Source organism: Oenanthe melanoleuca, chromosome 1, assembly GCF_029582105.1.
Source record: "Oenanthe melanoleuca isolate GR-GAL-2019-014 chromosome 1, OMel1.0, whole genome shotgun sequence".
Classification (NCBI taxonomy): domain Eukaryota; kingdom Metazoa; phylum Chordata; class Aves; order Passeriformes; family Muscicapidae; genus Oenanthe; species Oenanthe melanoleuca.
The window spans coordinates 52,150,091-52,171,255 of NC_079333.1; the positions used below are offsets into that span (position 1 = coordinate 52,150,091).

The 21,165-nt window shown below is 41.2% G+C and overlaps 2 protein-coding genes across 3 annotated transcripts in view; one reads left to right on the forward strand and one right to left on the reverse strand.

Moving 5' to 3' along the window:
* Positions 1-9,902, forward strand: part of KPNA3 (karyopherin subunit alpha 3) — a 47,493-nt gene extending 37,591 nt beyond the window's left edge. For both annotated transcript variants that reach the window (XM_056484446.1, XM_056484455.1), the window contains exons 11-17: positions 233-364; positions 1,494-1,622; positions 3,259-3,363; positions 3,496-3,567; positions 3,672-3,834; positions 4,726-4,820; positions 7,167-9,902. In XM_056484446.1, the coding sequence (XP_056340421.1) occupies positions 233-364; positions 1,494-1,622; positions 3,259-3,363; positions 3,496-3,567; positions 3,672-3,834; positions 4,726-4,820; positions 7,167-7,265 (795 nt within the window). In that variant the 3' untranslated portion in view covers positions 7,266-9,902. The remainder of the gene's footprint in view (positions 1-232; positions 365-1,493; positions 1,623-3,258; positions 3,364-3,495; positions 3,568-3,671; positions 3,835-4,725; positions 4,821-7,166) is intronic.
* An 8,499-nt stretch (positions 9,903-18,401) lies between these two features.
* Positions 18,402-20,541, reverse strand: ARL11 (ADP ribosylation factor like GTPase 11). Its single transcript, XM_056484466.1, has one exon. The coding sequence runs from the start codon at positions 20,097-20,099 to the stop codon at positions 19,506-19,508; it is 594 nt and encodes a 197-aa protein (XP_056340441.1). The 5' UTR covers positions 20,100-20,541; the 3' UTR covers positions 18,402-19,505.
* Between the last annotated feature and the right edge of the window lie 624 nt (positions 20,542-21,165).

Here is a 21,165-nt window from a genome sequence, read left to right on the forward strand (position 1 = left end):
ACAGAAATTACTCTGATGGAACAAATGGCCCTGGTTTTCATAGTTGTACCATAATAATTTAATATATTACTGATTAGGTCTCATCACAATCATGTTTAAGTTTTTTCTGTAACTAAATTGCATGGTTTCCCCTGTCCACCCCCAGATAAGTGGAATGTTGTTCACTAAATTAAGCCGGCATTATATGGATTTTTCTGTTCAATGTATAAACCATGTTCTCTCCAATTTGTAGATTCTTGTGGACACTGTTTGGGCTTTGTCCTACTTAACAGATGGTGGAAATGAACAGATACAAATGGTGATTGATTCAGGAGTTGTACCTTTTCTAGTTCCCCTTCTGAGTCATCAGGAGGTTAAAGTTCAAGTAAGTGATTCAGTTGTTTGAATAGTCCTTTGTATGCTGTTTGCTAAAAAAATGTGCCTTACGCTATTTATTAGTGGAGTTAGTGAGATGAACATTTATAGCTACATTTTGTGCAGGTAAAACTGAAGAAAAAATGTTACCTACACTGGGGAAAAAATATTAAAAAGAAAGAAAACTCAAGTAAAACAGTACTAACAGTTTTAAGGAAAGTGACAAGTTAAACATTAACTTCCATTATGTGATTACCAGGGTAGCCTTTCTTTTGTAGTCCTAAAATATTAAATGACAATAGATTTTACGTTTTCCAGAATTCAAGTCATATGCACTCTTTCTGGTGCTGCATACATACATTTGTGCATATTCTGTCTGAATAGCTCATGGAAATCGATATTTGGGAAATTTAGAGTATTGAAATATTTGCAAATGCTGCGTCCTTTTAGTAAAGTAAATTTGTAATTAGCTGTGAATGGTTAACTGAGCTTATTTGATTAATTTTAAAGACAATTTAGTTAATGTGTACTGGGTTTTTTATGAACCATCCGCTATAATACAGAGCTCTTCTGTGTATCTGTACATTTGGCATGTTTGCTTAGTTTGTACTTTGGATGAGATTTGGCCATCTTGAAATTTGTCAGACTAGTTCACTTGATGAAAGAAGTCTCTCCAGTGTTCTGTCACTTGTAAAGCATTTACTGACCAATACATAAAGATGTAAAATCCTTTTCTGTAATCACCTGAGACTCAGTAAGTAGTTGTGAGGTTTTGAATGCTGTAGTAGGGAGCTGAATGGAGAAGTGAGCAACCTCAGCACACATAGAGCCTAGAAGCTGTTGTTGGAATTGTAACTCAGGTCAGGTACATAATGAATTAATCTTCTAAGGTTTTAATATTCTTTTAATTTCTAATCTTTGCACTTTTTTGAGTTGAGCTTCAGTACATTTATTCTGTGATGTACTGTGTCTTTTGATGAAAGAATATCCATTTTTCTGATGTAGCTCAGAGGATGAAGTGCTAAATTGTATTTTGCAAGGTGTTTTTATAAAGAGACATCTTAAAATTATCTTTGTTATAGTGTAATAGCAATGTCTTTAACATGCAATTTTTTTTCCTTCCCACTTTGGATATTCAGACAGCAGCACTGAGAGCAGTAGGCAACATAGTAACTGGTACTGATGAGCAGACACAAGTTGTTCTCAATTGTGATGTTTTGTCTTATTTCCCACATCTCCTGACGCATCCAAAAGAGAAGATAAACAAGGTATGATTTGCTTCTTCCTAACTTAGTAATTTCTTTTTAAGAAGTAAAACAGTAGCCTGTGGAATGTTACGGAAGAATTTCCTACAGCTGTTATTTCGGGCATGTGAGCAATTTTGTATAAAGATGCAGCCTTTGAGGCTGGTGCTTAATTAGGACTGAAACCAGCCATACGGAGTATCTGTGCTTTGGTGTGATGCCTCATGCTTTCTGGGAGGCCTGAAGGGTTTTGCTTTGGAGTGAGATACTTTCTATTTGCAAAGTGAGTAACTGGCTAACTTCAGTTACAGCTTTTCATAATTTTAGTTGAGTCCAGTGAGTTGCATAAGACTGATCCAGTTTTCCCACTCCACCTTTTCATAGTGAAGTTTGTTCACTTGTTCATCTTCACCTTCAGGGAAAGTGGGTGTATCACTGTCCTTTCCTGAAAATTGTCTTGGCATTTCGTCTCCTTCCTTTTGGCAGCAATAACTTCACTGCTGCAAGGATTGAGTGGAATAGGGAGAGTTTGATGAAAGTAACCCGTGTCTCTTTTTTCAGAGCTGTGTTGGGTTTTTTTAGTCGTGCCATTTTCCATTGCAAAGGTGGTCTGGCTGAGGAGAAGGCTTTTTTGTTTAGATTATGTGATTCCCCATATAGTGTATCATTGAAGAGAAGTCTATTTGTGAGGAATCTCTGTTTCTTCAGGCTCTGTCAACTGTGAAGATTTCTGAAGAAGTTATCTTTGACAGTCAAACTGATATGATTTATTTTTGCCTGCCCTCTTAACTCTCACAAAAGAATGATGAAGAGCTCTTTTGAATGCCAAGGAATTCTTTTTGTACCAAAAAAAACAAGTCCAGAAATGCTTTGAATTTTGTTTAAGTCTATATTGTGAGTGTAAATAGAAATAAAAACAAGATACACATTCCTAAAAAGGCAGGACTCATGTTTTTCTCCAGCAGTGCTTCATAATTGCCTGCTTGCCACATCTTTTACTTAAGACTGGATCCTTTTGAAGATATTCTGGATTGTCATGACAAGTATCCCTCTTTGTAACTGGGAATTTATAACTACCATGAGATAGGTGGTATAGGTGTAGCTATGAGGATGAACCTCCCGAAGGAGTAACTGCTGAGCAAAGTCACAGGATGGAGATTCATGTGTGATACTTCAATGAGATTTATGGACACCATGTTACACGAAGAAAATGGGAGGTGGAATCTTCCTTTTATCATAGCAGAAAGGTACTATTGAGCTGTCAGTAGTAGGATTACAGGACAAGGCCTTTTATTATGATACTTTACCAGTTTTCCTATGTTCCTTCTAAAACTGGTTGAAAGTTTAAAGCCTGTCTCTCCAGCAGTGCAAAGTGGATATAAGGTTTACATCAGTATTACTCCTGATATATGGAGACACTCCTTGTGTGAGAGAAAATCTGGCCCTGTGAATCAATCATATTAATTTTACATTGATTCCCTGTTGTCTTTCACAGTGCAGTAAAAGTTTGTGTGCTAGAAGTGCTTCTGAGAAGGAGGCCTGTTTAGTGATTGCTCATGGTATGATTTTAGGTTTTGAGGTGGTCAGGTTTGGTTGAGTTTTTTTCATCTGCTGACTAGTTTTTAAAAGTGCTTTGCTTTTTTGCTTTATCCCATTATAGGAAGCAGTTTGGTTCCTTTCCAATATCACAGCAGGAAACCAGCAACAAGTTCAGGCTGTAATAGATGCTGGGCTAATCCCCATGATCATACACCAGCTGGCTAAGGTCAGTCAAGCTATCAGCTATGCAAGTTGTCATCCTCTTTTTATAAATCTGACATGAGGAGTTTGTGATTTTTAGTAAGTTTGACAGATGTTTCCATGCTGATTTTAATAAGCTATTAATTTTATTTTTCAGGGGGACTTTGGGACACAAAAGGAAGCTGCTTGGGCAATTAGCAATTTGACAATAAGTGGGAGAAAAGATCAGGTATGTGTAGTGGGATTTCAAGTTGTCACTAAAATGTTGCACATGCAGCCATTTGTGTAGAAGCACAATGTTGAAAGCATTTTTTTTAAATTTTAATTATTTAGGTTGAATACCTTGTACAACAAAATGTAATCCCACCGTTCTGCAATCTACTCTCAGTAAAGGATTCTCAAGTGGTACAGGTTGTGCTGGATGGCCTGAAAAACATCCTGATAATGGCTGGTGATGAGGCTAGCACAATAGCTGAAATTATAGAGGAGTGTGGAGGTAAGAGCTTACTAGGCTTTTAAAAAAATTAATTGGCTACATGTATTCTGTCTTCCCCTTGCTGCTGTTGATGTTTACTGCAGTGTAATTTAACATGGGCTATTTGAGTAAACAAGGGAGATTTTTTTAATGAGAGATGTTACTTTTTATTCTGTTTATTTCAGTTTGGAGATGGCTGTATAGAGACAATTGTTGAAAGAGCTTTCTGTAGCTTAGGTATTTTTTAGATTTCAATGAGAATTTTAATTCTTTTCATTTGATAATTGCACATACTTCATCCTGTGGTAAAACACACAATTCTTGCTCTGGTTCATTGCCTTGGAAGCAGTTTTAGGATCATAATTTCATTACAGACCAAAGCAGTATGAGGAGTCTTTTCGGTATCACAATCCAAGTTGTAATGTATGCTAATTAATATATTATAATAAAGAGATCTTGAAGAACATAATGCACTGGAAGCTTTTCCCTTGCGTAATTCCACATCCAGTTTCAAAACAGCACTAGTGTTTTAACTGCTTTGTCACCTTGCTGCTTTAAAGGCAACACACAAATGTAGCCACTTCTTTTGGGGGATACATAGAAAGCACAATGACTAGCCCAAAAGTTATGTAGTAGACAGAATTTTTAAAAAATAAGAGTTTAATCTAAACAAAGAGAAGACTCCATTATCCATTGTTCATAAAATGAAATATTCCCTGGCGTGTAAAGTTCATAAACTACTTCTTTCCTCTGAGAGACAAGATAGCCACTATGTAGATCATATTTTCAAACTGAGCTGCATCTTTTCTAGTGTGTTTAAGTAGTAATGTTTAATAGTTTTTCTTATTTTTTAAAGTAGTCAGTAACTCTGGTTTAATCTTACACAACTCTCCCCCATTTTCTTTTATTCAGGGCTAGAGAAAATTGAAGCCTTGCAACAGCACGAGAATGAAGACATTTATAAACTAGCATTTGAAATTATAGATCAATATTTCTCTGGTGATGATGTAAGTATGCTAAAGATGGAAAAATATATCCACTGTGTTCTTAGCTTAGTAAGTACATTGTCACTGTTCCTCAGCTCCAGTGATCACAAACATACATTATCTCCAAAGTCAGTTTTCCTGGCCCTTGTTCAGTAGTATTTAAAGTCTTTGAAGAGTTTCTCAATACCAGGACTTTTCTTCAGCAAAATCAAGATGACTACTCTAGTTTTGCCTAATGAATTAATTGATGCTCACTTAATTTTGTCAGATTGACATGTAATTACTTGTGATTAGAATCCAGACAGTTCTCTGACTCTCCTTTTTATTTTTTCTCCTTTTTATTTTCTCATATATCAGTCTTTGAAAGGGACAGCAGATCCTTACTTTCAGATAAATGTTTGTATTTCAACTCTGTATTTGCTCAGTCTGGATTCTGCAGTGAAAAGAGTCATCAAAACTATTACCTACTTTCTGCAACTGTTTGATCTGGACCATCCGTTATTTTGTTGCACCCAGATCAGGTATTTTGGCCCTCTGGTTCTAGCTCCTCCTGCTACTGGCTGCCTGTGAGTTCCTGAGGAGCACTTTAACATGCAATTCGAAGACAAATTATCTTTTCTAGGCTGTCCAGGGTGTCTGTAGTTCTACAGCCTAGCAGAACTATGTTTTCAGTTCTTCTCCTGAATTGAACTCTCCAAATGCCAGCTCTAACTTCAGGACTCAGTAATTTTCAATTCATGGGCCCATCATGTAATTGGGAAGTTAATCACCAGAGGTTAAGATATGTGAAAAGTTCCCTATGCCTGTCTGTAGTGATTCTGTGAGCCGTGTCTTAGTCTCCATAAACACCCTAAAACAACTTTGTCTAACTGAAGAGCACAGTCTGGTTGATGTGAGTGCAAAAATATCCCAGTTGAGGTTAGTACTCCCTTTTGTGCATTTACTTCTTATATTGACACAATTTAATCTATGCCTGATGGGCTGAGTATGCCTTCTTTACTCAAGAGCAGGATTTACCTTCAGATTGCTATATTGTTACTATGTTTTCTGGAGCTTCTGAAACTCAAAATTTTCAAAATACCATAATTGCTTCAGGAAGACAAGAGATTGGTTATGGTAGTGTTAAGATTGATTGTCCAGGAGTGTTCTCGGTTGCCTTCTGTCACTTCAGGATCTTCTGTATTCCCATGAGATATTGCTGGCTGCTCGAAGTCCCTTCATTGCTAATCCCATCTGTTCATTTGCTGAGCCCTGTCAAGTGTACAGCCTGTACTTTAGGACCAGCACTAACACCTTTCTGACTTCAGTTTCTTGTGTTAAAGGCAGGTGAGCTTAGGTGGGGTTACTTTGTAGTACCCCTGCAGAAGGCAGAAGTGCTAATTTATCATAACAAAACCATTTTGCGAAACATTCTGAAACCAGACTTAGTCTTCATGTGGGCATGACATGCAGATTGCTGTCACAAAAGGCCTCAATCTCTTCCCTCTGGTTTAAATAGTTTAAATGGTTTAAATTACCCAAAGTAAAGAGAGAAGATTTTCGTTGAGTCAGTTCTCATGTGTGCACTTCTGCAAGGCCAGGTCTCAGAAAGCTGTTCAGACCCCCCACGCAAGGGCTCTTTCCTGCTTCAGAATGACACAGGATCTCAAATGAGGCTCAGAAAGCAGTGCAGCTGGTCATTTGCTGGAGGATAGTAGGGCTTGAAGTTCTGCATTTTGTTGCTACTGACCTTGTTATTTGTTATTCCTTGAGGCTGTAAATACCTAAATTCTAACAGCTCTGAGGTAACTGGCTGAAGTTCGCTGCTGACTCCTTTTGCTCTGTATCCATAGAGCAGTGAAGTACTTCTGGTTTAAAACCAAATTCAGATTGTGCTTATATAAAACTGCTCTGAAATGAGTAGTTCTAAATCCTTCAAATTCTGGTAGGAGATACTGAGAACTCTTATAAGCTTTATGTAAGTATTTCTATCAGCTGCTGATAAAAATATGTTTTCATGTTGAAAGAAAATGGGAAAAAGTACAAAACTAATTTTGGAATCCACAACTAGTGATTAGCCAACTCCAAAAGTACTAAAAATTGGCACTGAAAATTAAATTGCACAGCTAAAATAGCAACTGCTTTGACCAAACAGAGCACTGTCCATAATCGTTACAATTTTTGGTTTCCCTGATGGTATTAGAACAGACTTGATGTGTTGTTCCTTTTAAACATATTTGGGGAATTGAATTGGAAAAATGGTTCTAATTTTACTGCAATAATATTTTAAAAAACCCCAAAAAAACCCATGAACGTTTGTGAATATCTTCTGTGTAGCCAACCATGCAGGAAATTGGTCTCTCATGTGTTTGTTGTTGTGTTTTATAGATCGATGAAGACCCCAGTCTCATTCCTGAAGCCACTCAAGGAGGTACTTACAACTTCGACCCAACGGCCAACCTTCAAACAAAAGAATTTAATTTTTAAGTTCAAAAAAAGTGCAGCTTCTCTTGTCCCACACCAGTACGAAGCACCACCAGATGGCTACCAAGTGAAGAAACAAAAGGCTCCAAGACACACATGCCTCTTCGTTTTGATGCTTCTAAAGCAAGCCATGTATTGGTCACTTTGCAGTTGCCAAACATCACTATCACATGGACTGTAAATGCATATGCATGATCTCTTAAACTGTTTCAGAATTCTTTTTAACAGTCCCAACTACCTTTTTTTGCCTTTTTCCTGGTGCCACATGCTGACAACCGCAATCTGCAGTTTTGTTAAGAATATTCCATAGTGGTGGCACATTGGCTTTCCACGGAAAAGTAGCTTCTTTGGAAAATGGTGCGCTGTGGATCAAGACACTTTGGTATGATGCATACATTTTGGAAGACTTTACAGGGGCCCAGTTTGCTCTGAGCCTCCATCATCGTCCTCCACAAACATATTTTCATAAACTTTATGTGGAAGAATAGATTCAAAAATGCAAGCCAAATGAATTTCATTGGTGAAACTGAAATAAAAGTAACTTATAAAAACACAACAGTTGGCAATTGATTAAACACTTAAGTTTAAAAGAAACAAAAAAACTACTTCAGCTATCAGTAATTGATGTGTGTTCATTAACTGCCTCAGAAACCAGGGTTGGAGAATGAACTGTAGATTTGGACTGGTAAAGCTTTTGCCATTATACCTAATTTTTGAGAACAGCGAGCCCTATTTGACCACTCACTTCAGCCTGTGTGTTCCTGCTGTTTTGAAGTAATCAAATGCTGTGCATGGTATTTTACCTGAGCTACAACCTGTTATGGACTTGAACTTCTGTTTAAGCTGAAAGCAAGAGTCCCAGACTGTAGAAAAAAAATTCTGTCCAAAAAATGTATTAGTTAAAAAGAATCTTGCTTTCAACTTTCAGTAGTCAATATCTTCTGTTTTAAATTGATAATTGGATATGGTTGATTTATATTGGGTTTAAACTGTGGAGCTTTCATGTTTACTGTAATTTAGTCTTAAACTATTTTTTACTAGTAACCAGTGCTTATGATGATGTGGTTGGCAACAAACCAGCAACTACTTAGAAGCGTCATAAAAGCTTCATTCTTGGAGTATTGGAAGAATAATTCACAAGTTAGTCTCAAATCTTATTCATGTGATTAAAAACATCCAAACTGGTTGATGTGTGAGGCTGTATCGAAGCTGCCATTACTCAGCGTAAACCTGATGTGCAGCGCACATTAAATAACTTTATATGAGGTATGTGAAGTCATTGCTTTTGGAAAATCGCCTGACCCAGTCACTTTCAAAGGGATATTGGCATTGCTGGGGCGAAGATCGGTAATTTTGAAATTCTGTAAGCTATCACACAAACTGGTTTTGTTGCTGTTGTTTACTGGGTGTAATTTCCCAATGCATTGATGTGAAGGGATAGAAAAATCTAAACTAATTTAGTTATTGGATGTGGGTTGTATTTACTGTGATGAAGATAAGGACAGATGCCATCAGAGCTTTGTGGATCAGCTGTTTTTCCACTGATGAACAACACATAGCAGGTGTGCATTCATTAAATATATATCTGCCAAGGTGGAGCCACTTTAAAGAGTGAGTTGTCTTGTATCTCAGCTGGATACAAGCGTATGTTTAAACTGCAAGATTTTTACTTGCTAGATAATCTGTTTTAATATAGTGGTTTGGCCTCTGATTATTTATAGGTTTTATAAATTTTAGAATCAATTTCTCTTTAAGGTGGCTCAGATTTTTCAACTCTTGTGCACATAAAATTGAGTTGAAGTTCATTGTGCCTTTTTTCTTTTCCCAGAAGTTGAGTTGAAGCTTCATATGGTAACTGCATCCTATTCACACACTATAGTCTAAAATCTTGAAACTGTGTGGTGTTCGCTAAAAAACTAAACAATAAAAAGTCAAAGTTAGGTAAGGTCACAAAGTTTTTGTGAAATTAGAGTTCCAGCAGATGTCATTGTGAACAAATATTTCCCTCCTTCTAATTCAGTCTAGTCTCCTGAACGCCATATAGACTGATGCATACCCAGTTCAGCCTACACTCACTGTTATTCTAGAGATTACGTACAAATTGATACTGAAACAACAGTTTTTCTCTACTGTAAAGATTCGATCCTTTTCTTGCACTCAATGCATTACAATAAAAGTGAACATCAGAGAACTGGGTAAGGCAGAACAAAGTGCTTGCTCAGTTCTTTCTGCTGTGACCTTATCAGCTTTTGATTGGGATTGCACCATTTCATAGTTAATAAAGGAAACAAAGTATATTGCTGCACTTTTACGTTTTCAGAACAGTGTTTAAAATTGCATTGTTTTTATTATTTTTTTAAACTATCAGTTAAAATAGACTAAAACGTTCTTTCAAAGAGGCATCTAAATGTGTTCCTAATTTTGTATATGGGCTTAGGTTTTGTAACCAATAAAAAGCTGCTATCAAATACTATAAAACATTCAAGAACTTATTTTGAAGGTTATGGAACTGCTTTAGTCTTCATGGATTGACTTAGGGGTTTTTGTCTTTGACTAGATATTAGTTAGCAGAACTCCGCATCAAAGTTCGAAGTATGTTACAAGTATGAATAAAGTAAGCTAATGCAGTCATCTCTGAAACTTTGGATACAGAGTTTTATCCTTTGTATGGAGATATTTCCTGGGTACAGGGGCTGTGGTAAGTAGGCTGCAGCTCTTCCATGTAATTATTGAAATTGTGACTTCAGTTCAAAGGCTTGAAGGTGGTCCAAGACTGTCGAGGATCTGCCGCCATTGTCTTCTACCTCCAGAAACATCCTTTCAGGCTCCTGGTGCAAGGCTGAGTGCTGATTCAGCATTAATTCCAGCTCAGGATGCTGCCCAAAGGGGCCCAACTCCTGCCCAGTGTGGGTTGGGAGGGAGCATGCACCAGAACTGGCCCTGGGCCGGACAGCCTTTCATGGCCAGTACCCCTCCCCTGGCACAAGTGACCCCATGGAGGTGCTGCTTGGGAACTGTCAGAGACTTGCATTGTCTAGCAGCCTCCTAATTAGTACAGTCCTGCTTTAATTGCATGATGGCACCAGTGGAAGGACACCACTTGACCTGTTTGAAAGGTGCCTGTGACTGCAGCTGTGGCTTTGCCACCCTTGCTTTGTGTCAGTTGGCTGAGCCACCTGCAGAAACCTCTGTCCCTGCGGGTGGGAGATGGAGGTGAGCTTCCAGCGCTATATTTAAATCCTTACAAATGCTCATCCATAGGGATATAAAGGACAAAGATTTCATGAGAACCTAATTCCCAGTTCCAAAAGCTGTTTAATCCCTTTGGTTCCTTCAGCTTTCCATTGCAAACTGAACTGTGTAGAGTTTTTGCAACCTGTTACTCATCCTTTAGATCCTACCTCGAGGACTTTAAAGACACTACATTGGAGTAAATAATGCATTATTTTAAGACATATTGCTTAGAAAGAGCAAAACTTAGATGATACCTTAATGTTCCCCATACTTGTAAAAGTACAGGCACTTCCATTTTGTTTGCTTGATCTGCTAAACAGAGAAATGAGTAAGAAGAGCCATTGACAGGCAGATGTTTAATTGTTTTTTTTTAAATCTCAGTGGGCTCAGTGATAGTTGAGGCCCACTTTGTTATTCTGCTCTTCTGTAATGCCCTCTAGATTCTGAATGTCTTTCAAATTAGTCCTTTCCTCCAAATGCAGTGTGCTGTGTTCCTTCTATTTTGTTGCATAAAAAGTACTCCTTTTTGTGGCATAATTATGCTTCTATTCAAACATATGTAGGACAACAAATTATGCCAAGCCATTAGGAAGCCCTTTTCAGGAAGAAAAGGAAAAAAACCCAATCAGTAGAAAACTGTGGGCTCCAACAGGCAAAACCTTGGGAGATTTTGCTGCAGGGGTTTGTTGTGATTGTCACTGTCACCTTGACAGCAGCGTGAGCTGGAGCTGCCTGAGCAGCACAGGTCTGCTTCAGGCTGGGACATTACCTGAGACTACTCAGGAAAACTGTTCATGTCAAGATACAGAGTTAGGAGCTGAAGCAGCTTTCTGCTTCTCTGGTTTGTGTGTGCATCCTGCCCCAGAAATGGTAATGGGCAGGTCTGCTCTGTGCTGCTGGTTTGGCCTCAGAGCTCTCCAGCTGCTGCTGCAGGCACACGAGCAGCTTCGTGTTCAAATGCACTCATGATACAGCTTTCTTGAGCAGCATCCCAGTTTGTAAAGGAACCTAAAAAGCTGGGGTTTTTCCAACCTTAGTTACGAGGTTTTAATGTTGGGGAGACTGCAACCTTGTGTCACACCTAAGAATGTTAATGATTCTCTTGCTTTTAAATGAAAGTTGGGGCCTTTAGGCTGCTCTCTGCCTTCATCTATAGCAGTGGAAGAAGTGAATGACACCACACAACCTCAGAGGAAAAATGGCAAGTTGTGTGAAGGTTTTAGATATCCTGCAGGGAGACTCTTCCCTGGACATAGTAAGGAAACTGCAGGAGGAGGTTGGTTGTCCATTTGCTCAGTTCATTAAGTAGGCTCCAGGGACACCTCTTTACTAAGCAGAGTCCTGTGGAAAACTGGTGGTTGGTTTTTTTTAATATGCTGAGAGGAAGTGTAAGGGAGCTCATATCTGCATCTGCTATTTGCAGGCTGATCACCTTTAGTGGCTTAATTTGTTTTTAACCCTAATTCATGGAGCCAGATGATCACCTATACAAAATTGTTTGTACATGAAGAGGGAGGATGAAATTGAAATATTTTGCCAGTGGGCTTCAGCAAGTTCAGTTCTAGGTTTGTGCAGAGAAATGCTGAAGGGAAGCTGCAGCTCTGAGATTAGACCCATCACCATTCCACTCTGATGCAGTTTGCACTGGTTTCCCCTGCATTTCATACTTTTATATCTCAGTAGAGTTCCCTCAAATCTGCATACTGCCTGTTGTAACATTGAAAATGTTACATTGAAAATAAGGGATAAATTCCTTCTGTTCTTGCCATGATGATCCCAGATTGCATTAAGAGTATTTATTTGACATTGGTTCTCTAGGAGTGGTTTGCCTGGTCCTAGGTTTTTTCATGTTAAGCACGGCAGCACATAAATCTCAGGAGGTGACAGGTGTAGAGGGAGCATTTGAACTTGTCAAATTCTCATGTTTAAATCAAATATGTAGAAAATGCCAGAAAATGTGTTGCTTTGTCAGAAGAAAAGTGCTCTTTCAGTTGTTTCAGATCTCTGTCACTGCCTTTACCAGTTTAGAACAAACATTATTTTTTAAAAAAAGAGGCTAAACCCCCCCATCTTTTTAATGCATGTTTGTTTCAATTGCTGCTAAAATGTGGCATCTCACATGGAAAAATGTCTGTCCAAAGGACTCATTTGTGAACACTTACAGGGAGCTGGATGTGCTGGATACTTAGCGATAATATTTCCAGCTCCGTAATCTCAGTCTCAAATTCTCAAATTTCAGGGCTTTGTGCTGAAATATTTAACCCTGTGGTGAGAAAAGGGCCCAGTCCAAGGGGAGTAATTAACAAGGTGGCACCTTGCTCCTGCAGTAGCAGCACATTCCTTTCTCCCTGCTATCAAACCTTATTGTCAGCACAAAGCCAAGTGTTTGCACTGAGCTTTGTGTGGCTGTTGGTATCCAAGGAGGTTTTTTTTCTGTGAACTCAACCAGAGGTCTGGTCTTGAAATATTAAAAACTGATGGAAAGGGAAGAAATCACTTCTTGTAAAGGTCACAGTTTTCTCTGTATTTGATATTTTAGTCAGCATCTAAACTCTTGAATTTTTCCAGGAGTTTTACTCACCTCAGTTGTGTATTAGTTTAAATTTAATAGAAAAATTACTTGGCCCCTAAAGATGGGTAAAAAAATTTGCAAATGTAGGTCCTGCATGTTTAGAAATGGAAGTTTACTAAGGTCCATGATTTTTCCTGATGTAACCTGGGGGCTGCTTCTCGTGCTTCCAGTTGCAAGAATTATTGTATTATTGTATCCCAGGGCCTTTGTTTGCTCTTATCCCAGTCCCAGTCACCTACTCAAAGAGAAGCACTGCAAGCATTGAAGTGTTAACACTGAGAACTTGGGGGGGTCTCTTCTCCCCTCCTTGGAAATCATTGGATAATCATCTGATGATAAATCAGATAAATCATCAGGCTGCTGAACTGCACCCTTGTTCCTTCCAACCTAAGACTGTGCAAGAGCTAAAAGCAGTGGCAGAGAAGCAAAAGCTCCTTGCTGGATGGGTGTCAGTGCCAGCTGCAGGCTCCATGCCTGGGGACTGACTTCCCAAGTCAGGCTGTCCCCCTCCCTTACACCAGAGAAAGCTGTTCACTCATAACTGGATCCTTACTCAGACTGGAGTTGCTCAGGGTTATAAAGGAGGTGGCTGGAACTGAACAACTGACTTGAGACTGCCTAGGTTTTGTTTTGCAGCTGAAATTTCCTGCACTGTCCCTGTTGTTTAGGGTTTGGGTGTTTGTTTTGGTGGGGTTTTTTTTGTTTGTTTGTTTGGGTTTTTTTTTAACAGTTGTATTATTTATATTGCTGTTCTATCACGGATATAACATGTGGTAGGGTGCAGAAAAGAACAACAAAAATACTGAGTCTGGATTTCTTTATTTAAGACAGAGTGGCTTCTAATTGAAGTAAATCTGCTTCTTACCAGGAGAAAATACAGGACAATAAAGGTCTTTCCAAGGGAGAAAGCCTGGGGGAACCAAGGGGTCAAACCAGCACCTTCCTACCAGGCTAAGGTGCCTGTATCACCCAAAGGCCTGGGGTTGCCTGCAGCCATTTCCAGCAGGACACATCCCTCACCCTCCCAGTCATTCCCAGGCACTGTCTTTGCAGAGCTGCTTTTTCTTGGAAGCTCAGCAGACATCATGCCATCTTCCCAGGGCAGCTGGGAAGACTCAGGATTCTTTTCCCATGCTTGCAGCCCAAAACCTGCTCTTTCTGGCTGAGCTTCCCTTGCTTTGCTAGTGATGAATCCACCCCGTTATGCAGAAATGGGGCATCCTCAGAAATGATCTGTCATTTTTATCTGTCTCTGTATTGTCCTTCCCCAAGGAACAGGTAGAAGCTATTTCTCCATCCTTGTGCAAGCTCCACCCTGAGGCATGTTGTGCAGACACCTTGCAGCTGGTGCAGTGCTCAACCCTTGCTCCAGCTCTTTACTGACCCAAACCTCATGTCTCTGAAAATACTGCCTGTGTTGAAGGGTGGACTTTTAGCATTGGTCTTCATTTACACCATTTAAACAAAAGGACTACTATTAAGTGCTGACAAAAGCCAGAAAATCATGAGGTGTCAATTTTGTGTCTTTATGAGCAGAACACTCTCCCCTGATCCCCCAGGAAATGAGGGCTCCAACTCTCAGCTGGTATTGTTATTCCCCAGGAAACCCCCAGTTTAGTCTTTCCAAAGTCCTTTCCCACCATTATCAAACCTCACATGGGCCCATGTGACTTTGTTCTCCCTCTGCAGAAACCAGTGGCTTTGTAACCCCACCACTGTTTGGTTAAAAGGGAAGTATTTCTCCTGTGTCCAAGGCAAAGCGTTGCTGCAGAGCCACTGATCACCAAGCAGAGTTTTTTTGTGCAAGTGGTTGTGACCTGTTGGAAAAACCCCTCATTGCCACATCCAAATGTGTTTAGCCAGCACAGGCCAAAAAACCCTAATAAAAATGTGAGGCATAAGGGAGAATTAAAGAACAGTTTGTCAGTTCTAGGAGCTCCAGGCAGATTGTTTCTCACAGCAATTAGCAGACAAGACATTGATGGTGCTGGTCTGCTTAAAGCATTAGAACTTTGGAGGGGAGAAGTGTCCAGCTTGGGCTGGAGCAGAGGTTTGTGCTTCTGGTCTGACCACGGAGAGGCAGGTGGAGCACAGGCAGAGGGGAACACAATTGTCAGATCTGGGTCACAGCAGTTGGTTACCTCTAATTTTTTCCCCCATTTGGCAGGAATTTTATGCAAGTCACACTGTGAAGTAGGAGATGTGGGGATGATGCACTCCTGGCCATGGATGCATTGCTGAGTTCCTAACCCAAATCCCAGCCTTCACCTGGCATTTTTAACAATCTCCAGATGGCAGGCTCAGGGCTTCGACTCAAGCAAATACATCATGAAAAAAATCAAGTGTGGGAAAGCTTATATGAAGGCCAGATAATTAACCCTTTGAAGCTTGTGATATATTGAACAATAGTTTTCATTTGTCTTAATCATTATTGCATGACTGGCTTTTAATAACATTTGGCACCAGTTTTGATTTTTTTAAGAGATGGCATCACACATGGTTTTGCTCCTTGATTTTTGTTGGTGAGTTACTTGTGGAGAATCCTTATAGGTGGTATTTCAGGGTTTCTTTAAGAGGAATAAATTACTTTACAGCTGTTAGGTGTATTAAGCAGAAATTCAGGCATTTCACTGCATTATACAGCCTGTCTCCTAACAAAAAAAGGGGGATAGGGATCTTTTTTTCCATGTTGAATTTGAAAAGAAAGCTCTTCTTAGCCTTTTAAAAAATTCTTATTGACCTTTCTGCCTGTGCTGGTTTTGCCTGACCCTGAGCATTTTCCAGGTCTCTGGCTGCTGCACTAACACTCTCCCCCTGTTGTTACATCCGGTCACAGATCCCTCTCATGCACCCTGTGCCTGCCTGTTCCCTCTTTAAATACTTTTGGCAACTGCTCATGCCCTCACCCTGCAGCCCTGGGTCTCATGGTTCCCCTCTGATCTCAGCCCCTTCAGTAGTACTGAAACCCATCAGGGAAGCTCCACCAAAAACTACAGGACAAATGGCACGTAGCTCCATCTGAAAACAAAGCAACAATGCCAACAGCAGAAATCAGCTGCTGTGAAAATAGAAACAGTTTTGTGTCATGGACTGGCTGAAAAATGGAAGTTGTGAAGAGAGCAGGGAAAAGGTGAGTCACCCTTCCTGTGCTGGTGAAGAGGGAAAGATGAATCGTGCTTCCTGGTTTTAATGTTGGTTGTTTGGGGATCTTTATTCTCCAGTTTGCTGCTTTCCTGCTCTCCGGAAGTGGAAGCAAAATTTCTTGACAAGAATTGAAAAATAAATCTGTGCTGGGTTCATTCTCAGGAAGCTGCTTTAAAAAACCAGTCCCACAAAAAAGTTAGTAAATCAGCTAACTGAGGAATAAGTGATGTCCTTTCCTAAACAGTGTGAAAGAGCAATGAAGTGTCTTAATGTCCTTGAAGAAGCAGCAAGACTTGCTAATAGGCCTGGGCTGGGAGGCTGCTTTGACAGCTCCAAGCAAGGATAGATAATTACCTGTATGGCTCATCTCAGTGGAAGGGTGGTTGGGAAGATTAATGCACAATTATGGATTCTGGTTGTGCCATTGTAAAGGTTAAGATTCACCAGCGTGCATCCAGAAAAGTTTCTAAAAAATGATCTTGAGCAACTAGAGTGGGCTCTGGGACCAACAATCTGAAGAATGCTTCAATTTTGAGAACGTGAAACAAAGTTCTAAGGATTTTTCTTTTATCTGCTACTCAGAGAGAAGCTGTGTTATTTTTAGAAATCAGTGCCAAGACTGTGACATCTATCACATGCCCAAAATAAGTTTGAGGGTGCTCTCCTGGCTGAAATCCATAAGGAGAGATGTTCTAGGGATTAATATCCCTCCATGTGGCAGGGGCTCTCCTGCAGAATTGCCAGGAAAGAGGTAACAAACTTCCCTCCCTAGAGCTGGCTGCTTCCTGCAGACTGCCCTGCTGCTCTCTTTGAACCAGGCAGGAGTTTTGACTCCAAAACATTTAAGTGCTGTTGGGTGAGTGTCCTGCAAGCCTTTGATTAGAGCAGTGCAGGGCTCATTGCCTGACTTGTTTTAGCAGCTGTCCAACACAGGAGAAAAGAGAAATCATTAGAAGTAAACTCTGTGTTGCTATTTCAAATATTATGACCCAGCATTGTTTTGACAGTCTCTGAACAAGGGCATAAATGAGTAATGTGACCAAGTGTCCAGAAAAGCCTTATTCCAGAAAACAAGGATGGTAAATCACATGATGCCCCATGAGATGGGGTGTTTTGCCAAATTACTGCTTCAGGGGAAGTGAGAACAATTTCAGTAGCTGGAATGTTGCTTCATCAGCTTTAGACACTCAGGATTCCCTTCACCCTTTCTTCCCCACCTCCCACCTTGCTGTTTTCATTTTTAATTGCTGATGTCTACCAAAGGCTGGTGGTTACCTCTATTTTCTGCCAGAGAAGCTTATTTTTTATCTTTTTAAAGAGCTTAGAAAACACTCAGAGGAAAGCAGGAAGGCTTCAGTGCCTTTTTTAACTACCAGCAGACAATCCTGTAGAGTTAAATGCAGGCATCAAGGGACACTGAGGAGTAAGACATCACTACAATAGCTTTTTTTTTTTCAGTCTCTCTTTAATTTACCTTAATGCACAATTCTCTGTTTTGTGCCACTTGAGACACAAGACCAAAACACCAGCAAACTCAACAATGATAATTTTTTTTGGCATGGCAATGCAGCACAGAGCCTTTTATGTTGTGCCTCTAGAACTTGTGACCAACAGGTGTGTTGGAGAGGCAAAAAATGACACCTGCAACAAGCTGGAGGCAGATCAACCAGCTTATGTCACATGCAAAGATTTGAAGAGGTGATATTGTCCTCCTCACTATGCACCTAAGTCATGTAATTAATTATATGATGCAGTGCTGTTTAAATACACTCATAACTGTGATTGCATAGGCCACATCAATGCTGCAGCACTGTTTTATAGCACATAGTAGTTCTACATTAATGCAGCTAAAACAGTTGGGAAGGATTCTTTTATTGAGATTTTCCTATAAATGTCTTATTCTATTTCTTTGTGACTGGGCTTTCTATTCCAGCTGCTGCTTTCTATGAAGTGTGGCTAATAACAGCACTAGTAACAGCTGGACAATTAATCCCTTAACAACTATAAAATGCTCTGGTATGAACCAGAAGAGGATTTTGCTGTGTATTTCTTCTTGGTGTTTCTAGGCTGAGTATGCCATTCCTTGAAAGCAGCTGATTTTTGAACACAAACAGAATTGGAAAATAAAAATAAAATTGTTGTATCCTATCCCTCCCCTTCCCCCATTCATTTCATAATGAAGCAGGGACTACCATGAAATATTTTAATTTTAATTTTGGATAACAGAATCTTGGATACAGGGAGCCCTCAGGCATACATTTTGTAGGTCTACAATGGTAGATTGAGCAAGATTGGACAAAGACCATCACTGCCCTGGGATCTGGTCCTGTTGTGAGTAGCCAGGGGCATTTTCATTTGCCCTGGACATGGCTGAGTGTAGAGAGGCTGCCTGTGCCCATAGGGGCCCATGGTTACCAACCAATGCATGTGGAGTGGTCTCATGCAGTTTCAAAAGTCTGGGAGGCAGGGCTTTTTCTTGGCTGTTCAGGCCACAATGAGGATATTTAGAGATTGACTGGCCATGGAGACATATTTCCAAGCATCTTAAAGACAGGTCAGATTTCTTTATATTTAAAACATAATCCAGGGAAAATGAGGGACCATTTTCATTAAATAATTCTTTGATAAAAATGATGGAGAAAGAAAGAACCATTACAAGAAATCCATAAATTAATATACACACATCCTTGAACTGAATTACACCATCAAATCCTGGCTCACTTCCACGGCTTGAAGATTATTATACCTGTAGATGCCACACTAAAACCAAATAGCTGCTTGGCCATTTGAACTCCTGAGATTACACTGCTCCCGTTCAGCCATTCCTTTCAGTGCCTTCCTGCATTCCCAGCCAATGAACATGTGGTTCATGCTGAGAGAGCAGCAGCACGGGGCACATCCAGGCTCCCCCCGTGTGGGGATCCTCCCATCTGGATAGATGTAGCTGGGCTGGAAGCTGCAGAATGAAGAAAACTTCTGCTCCTTGCACACAGCTCTGTTACAATTCATGAATGTTGAAAAGCATCCTTGCTGAACATCTGGACACTCAAGTGTGGTGCAAGAGTGGAACATGGGACAGTGCAGCCAGAGATGAGAGTCCCAGAGATGCAGCCAAAACTGCTCCACGCCGGGAGTTTCGCTCAGAGATCCTCCTGGTGGGTGTTGGTGGTGAGGAGCTGGGTGTTCCTCAGTGTGTGCCCGTGCAGCTCTGCTCCTCCTAGGGGTGCCTGGAGCCTGGAATCCTCCGTGACAAACCTGCAGGCAGCCGTGAGTGGGAAGGGTCCCTGCGAGGCTCAGGTTTGCTCTGGGACTTCCCTCCTCTCTGCCGGCTGCTCCTGGGACAGGGGGCTGTGCTCCGAGCCCCGCAGCAGCATTCCCAGGATGGCCAGCACCTCCTGCAGGCCCTGGCCAGTGTGGGCACTGCAGCCCCGCAGCATCCAGCGGTGCCTCGCCAGCCCCCCCGGCCGCAGCATCTCCCCCAGCTCGGCGGGTGCCAGCGCTCCCGGCACATCCTGCTTGTTGGCCAGCAGCAGCACAGGGATGCCAGCCATGCCGGGGTGGCCCAGCGCCTGCTCCAGAGCTGCCATGGCTTCGGGCAGCCGGGCCGTGTCCGCGCTGTCCAGCACGAAGATGAGGGTGCTGATGTCCTCCAGGTAGCTGGGCCAGCTGGCCCGCAGGCTGTCCTGCCCACCAACATCCCAGAGGGTGAAGGATATGCCGCACGGTGTCTTCAGAGACTCCACGTTGAATCCCACCGTGGGGCAGGTCTCCACAGCCTGGCTGCTCTTCAGTCTGTACAGAAGGGTGGATTTGCCAGCGAAGTCGAGCCCCAGCATGATAACCCGAGCATCTCTTTTCCGCCGGCCTTTGGAGATCAGCTTCCCCATCGAGGTACTGCCGCAGCTGGATGGGGGGGAGGGGGGGATGCGGCCAAAAAGCAAATAGCAAGCAAAAGTATTTCCTCACTGAGGTCAGTCATTAACAGAGAGCTCAGTCCTGCCTCTCCGAAAGAGCCCCTTAGGTTTGCTGAAGAAAGGCTCGGGCAGCCGGCTTCTGCTTCTCTCTGTAGCTCAAATGAGGTGAGAGCGATTATTTATGATTATTTATGATTAGTTATGATTAGTTATGCAGCAGAGCCAGGGAGTGATGTTCAAAACTCAGCTACACCCCAGCTCCGCTGCCGCTCACTTCTTTACACTCGGGACCCGAAGCGATTGGTGCAAAAGAGAGCTAACATTTTGCAGGAAGAGGTGGGGAGATCGTGGAGCAAGTTTCCTCCTCACCACATACATAAATAAATGAGCTTCTGTTCATTGGCTTGTCTAGGAGAAATCCACCCCCGGCAGGACAGGACAAGGAGGAACCCGGGTTTCAGACCAGGGTTACTCTGGGAATTTGCTGAATCACAGCGCAAGGGTGGGGATTTAAAACCTCTTGAGCAACAAGACGATTTTTTCTGCCAGTCTTACGGTAAAAAGCACAAAACAAATCACTGTATCATCAGCTTTTACTACCCTTTGTGTAAAGGGTAACAACAGCAATTTAAAAAAATGCACACAAGCATGTTTTTTTTAATGTCTCACTGAAATACAATGAATCAAAATGCCATTCCTGGGGCAAAAATCCATACAATTCTTTACATCAAAGTATTTAGGACATTTTAACATTTTATAGTGAAGCAAAGTCAATCCTTTGTGGCTGAGGGGGTACAAAAATCTCCTAAAAGAAGAGAAAACTTAACAGGACAGCACCCCTTGCACTTTACATGCCAGAGGCAAAAACGTGCTGCTGCAACAACTCCCAGACTCGCTTGTGCAAGAGCAGCTGATGACAGCCAGCAGAGTCTCAGCAAAGCCAATATTTATTTCCCTTCTTTACTGGCTGGGTTTTGCTCCTAAGGGGCTGCTCAGAGGTGTGCAGAGCTCACCTCACAGCAGTAAGGCCGAGCTGCCT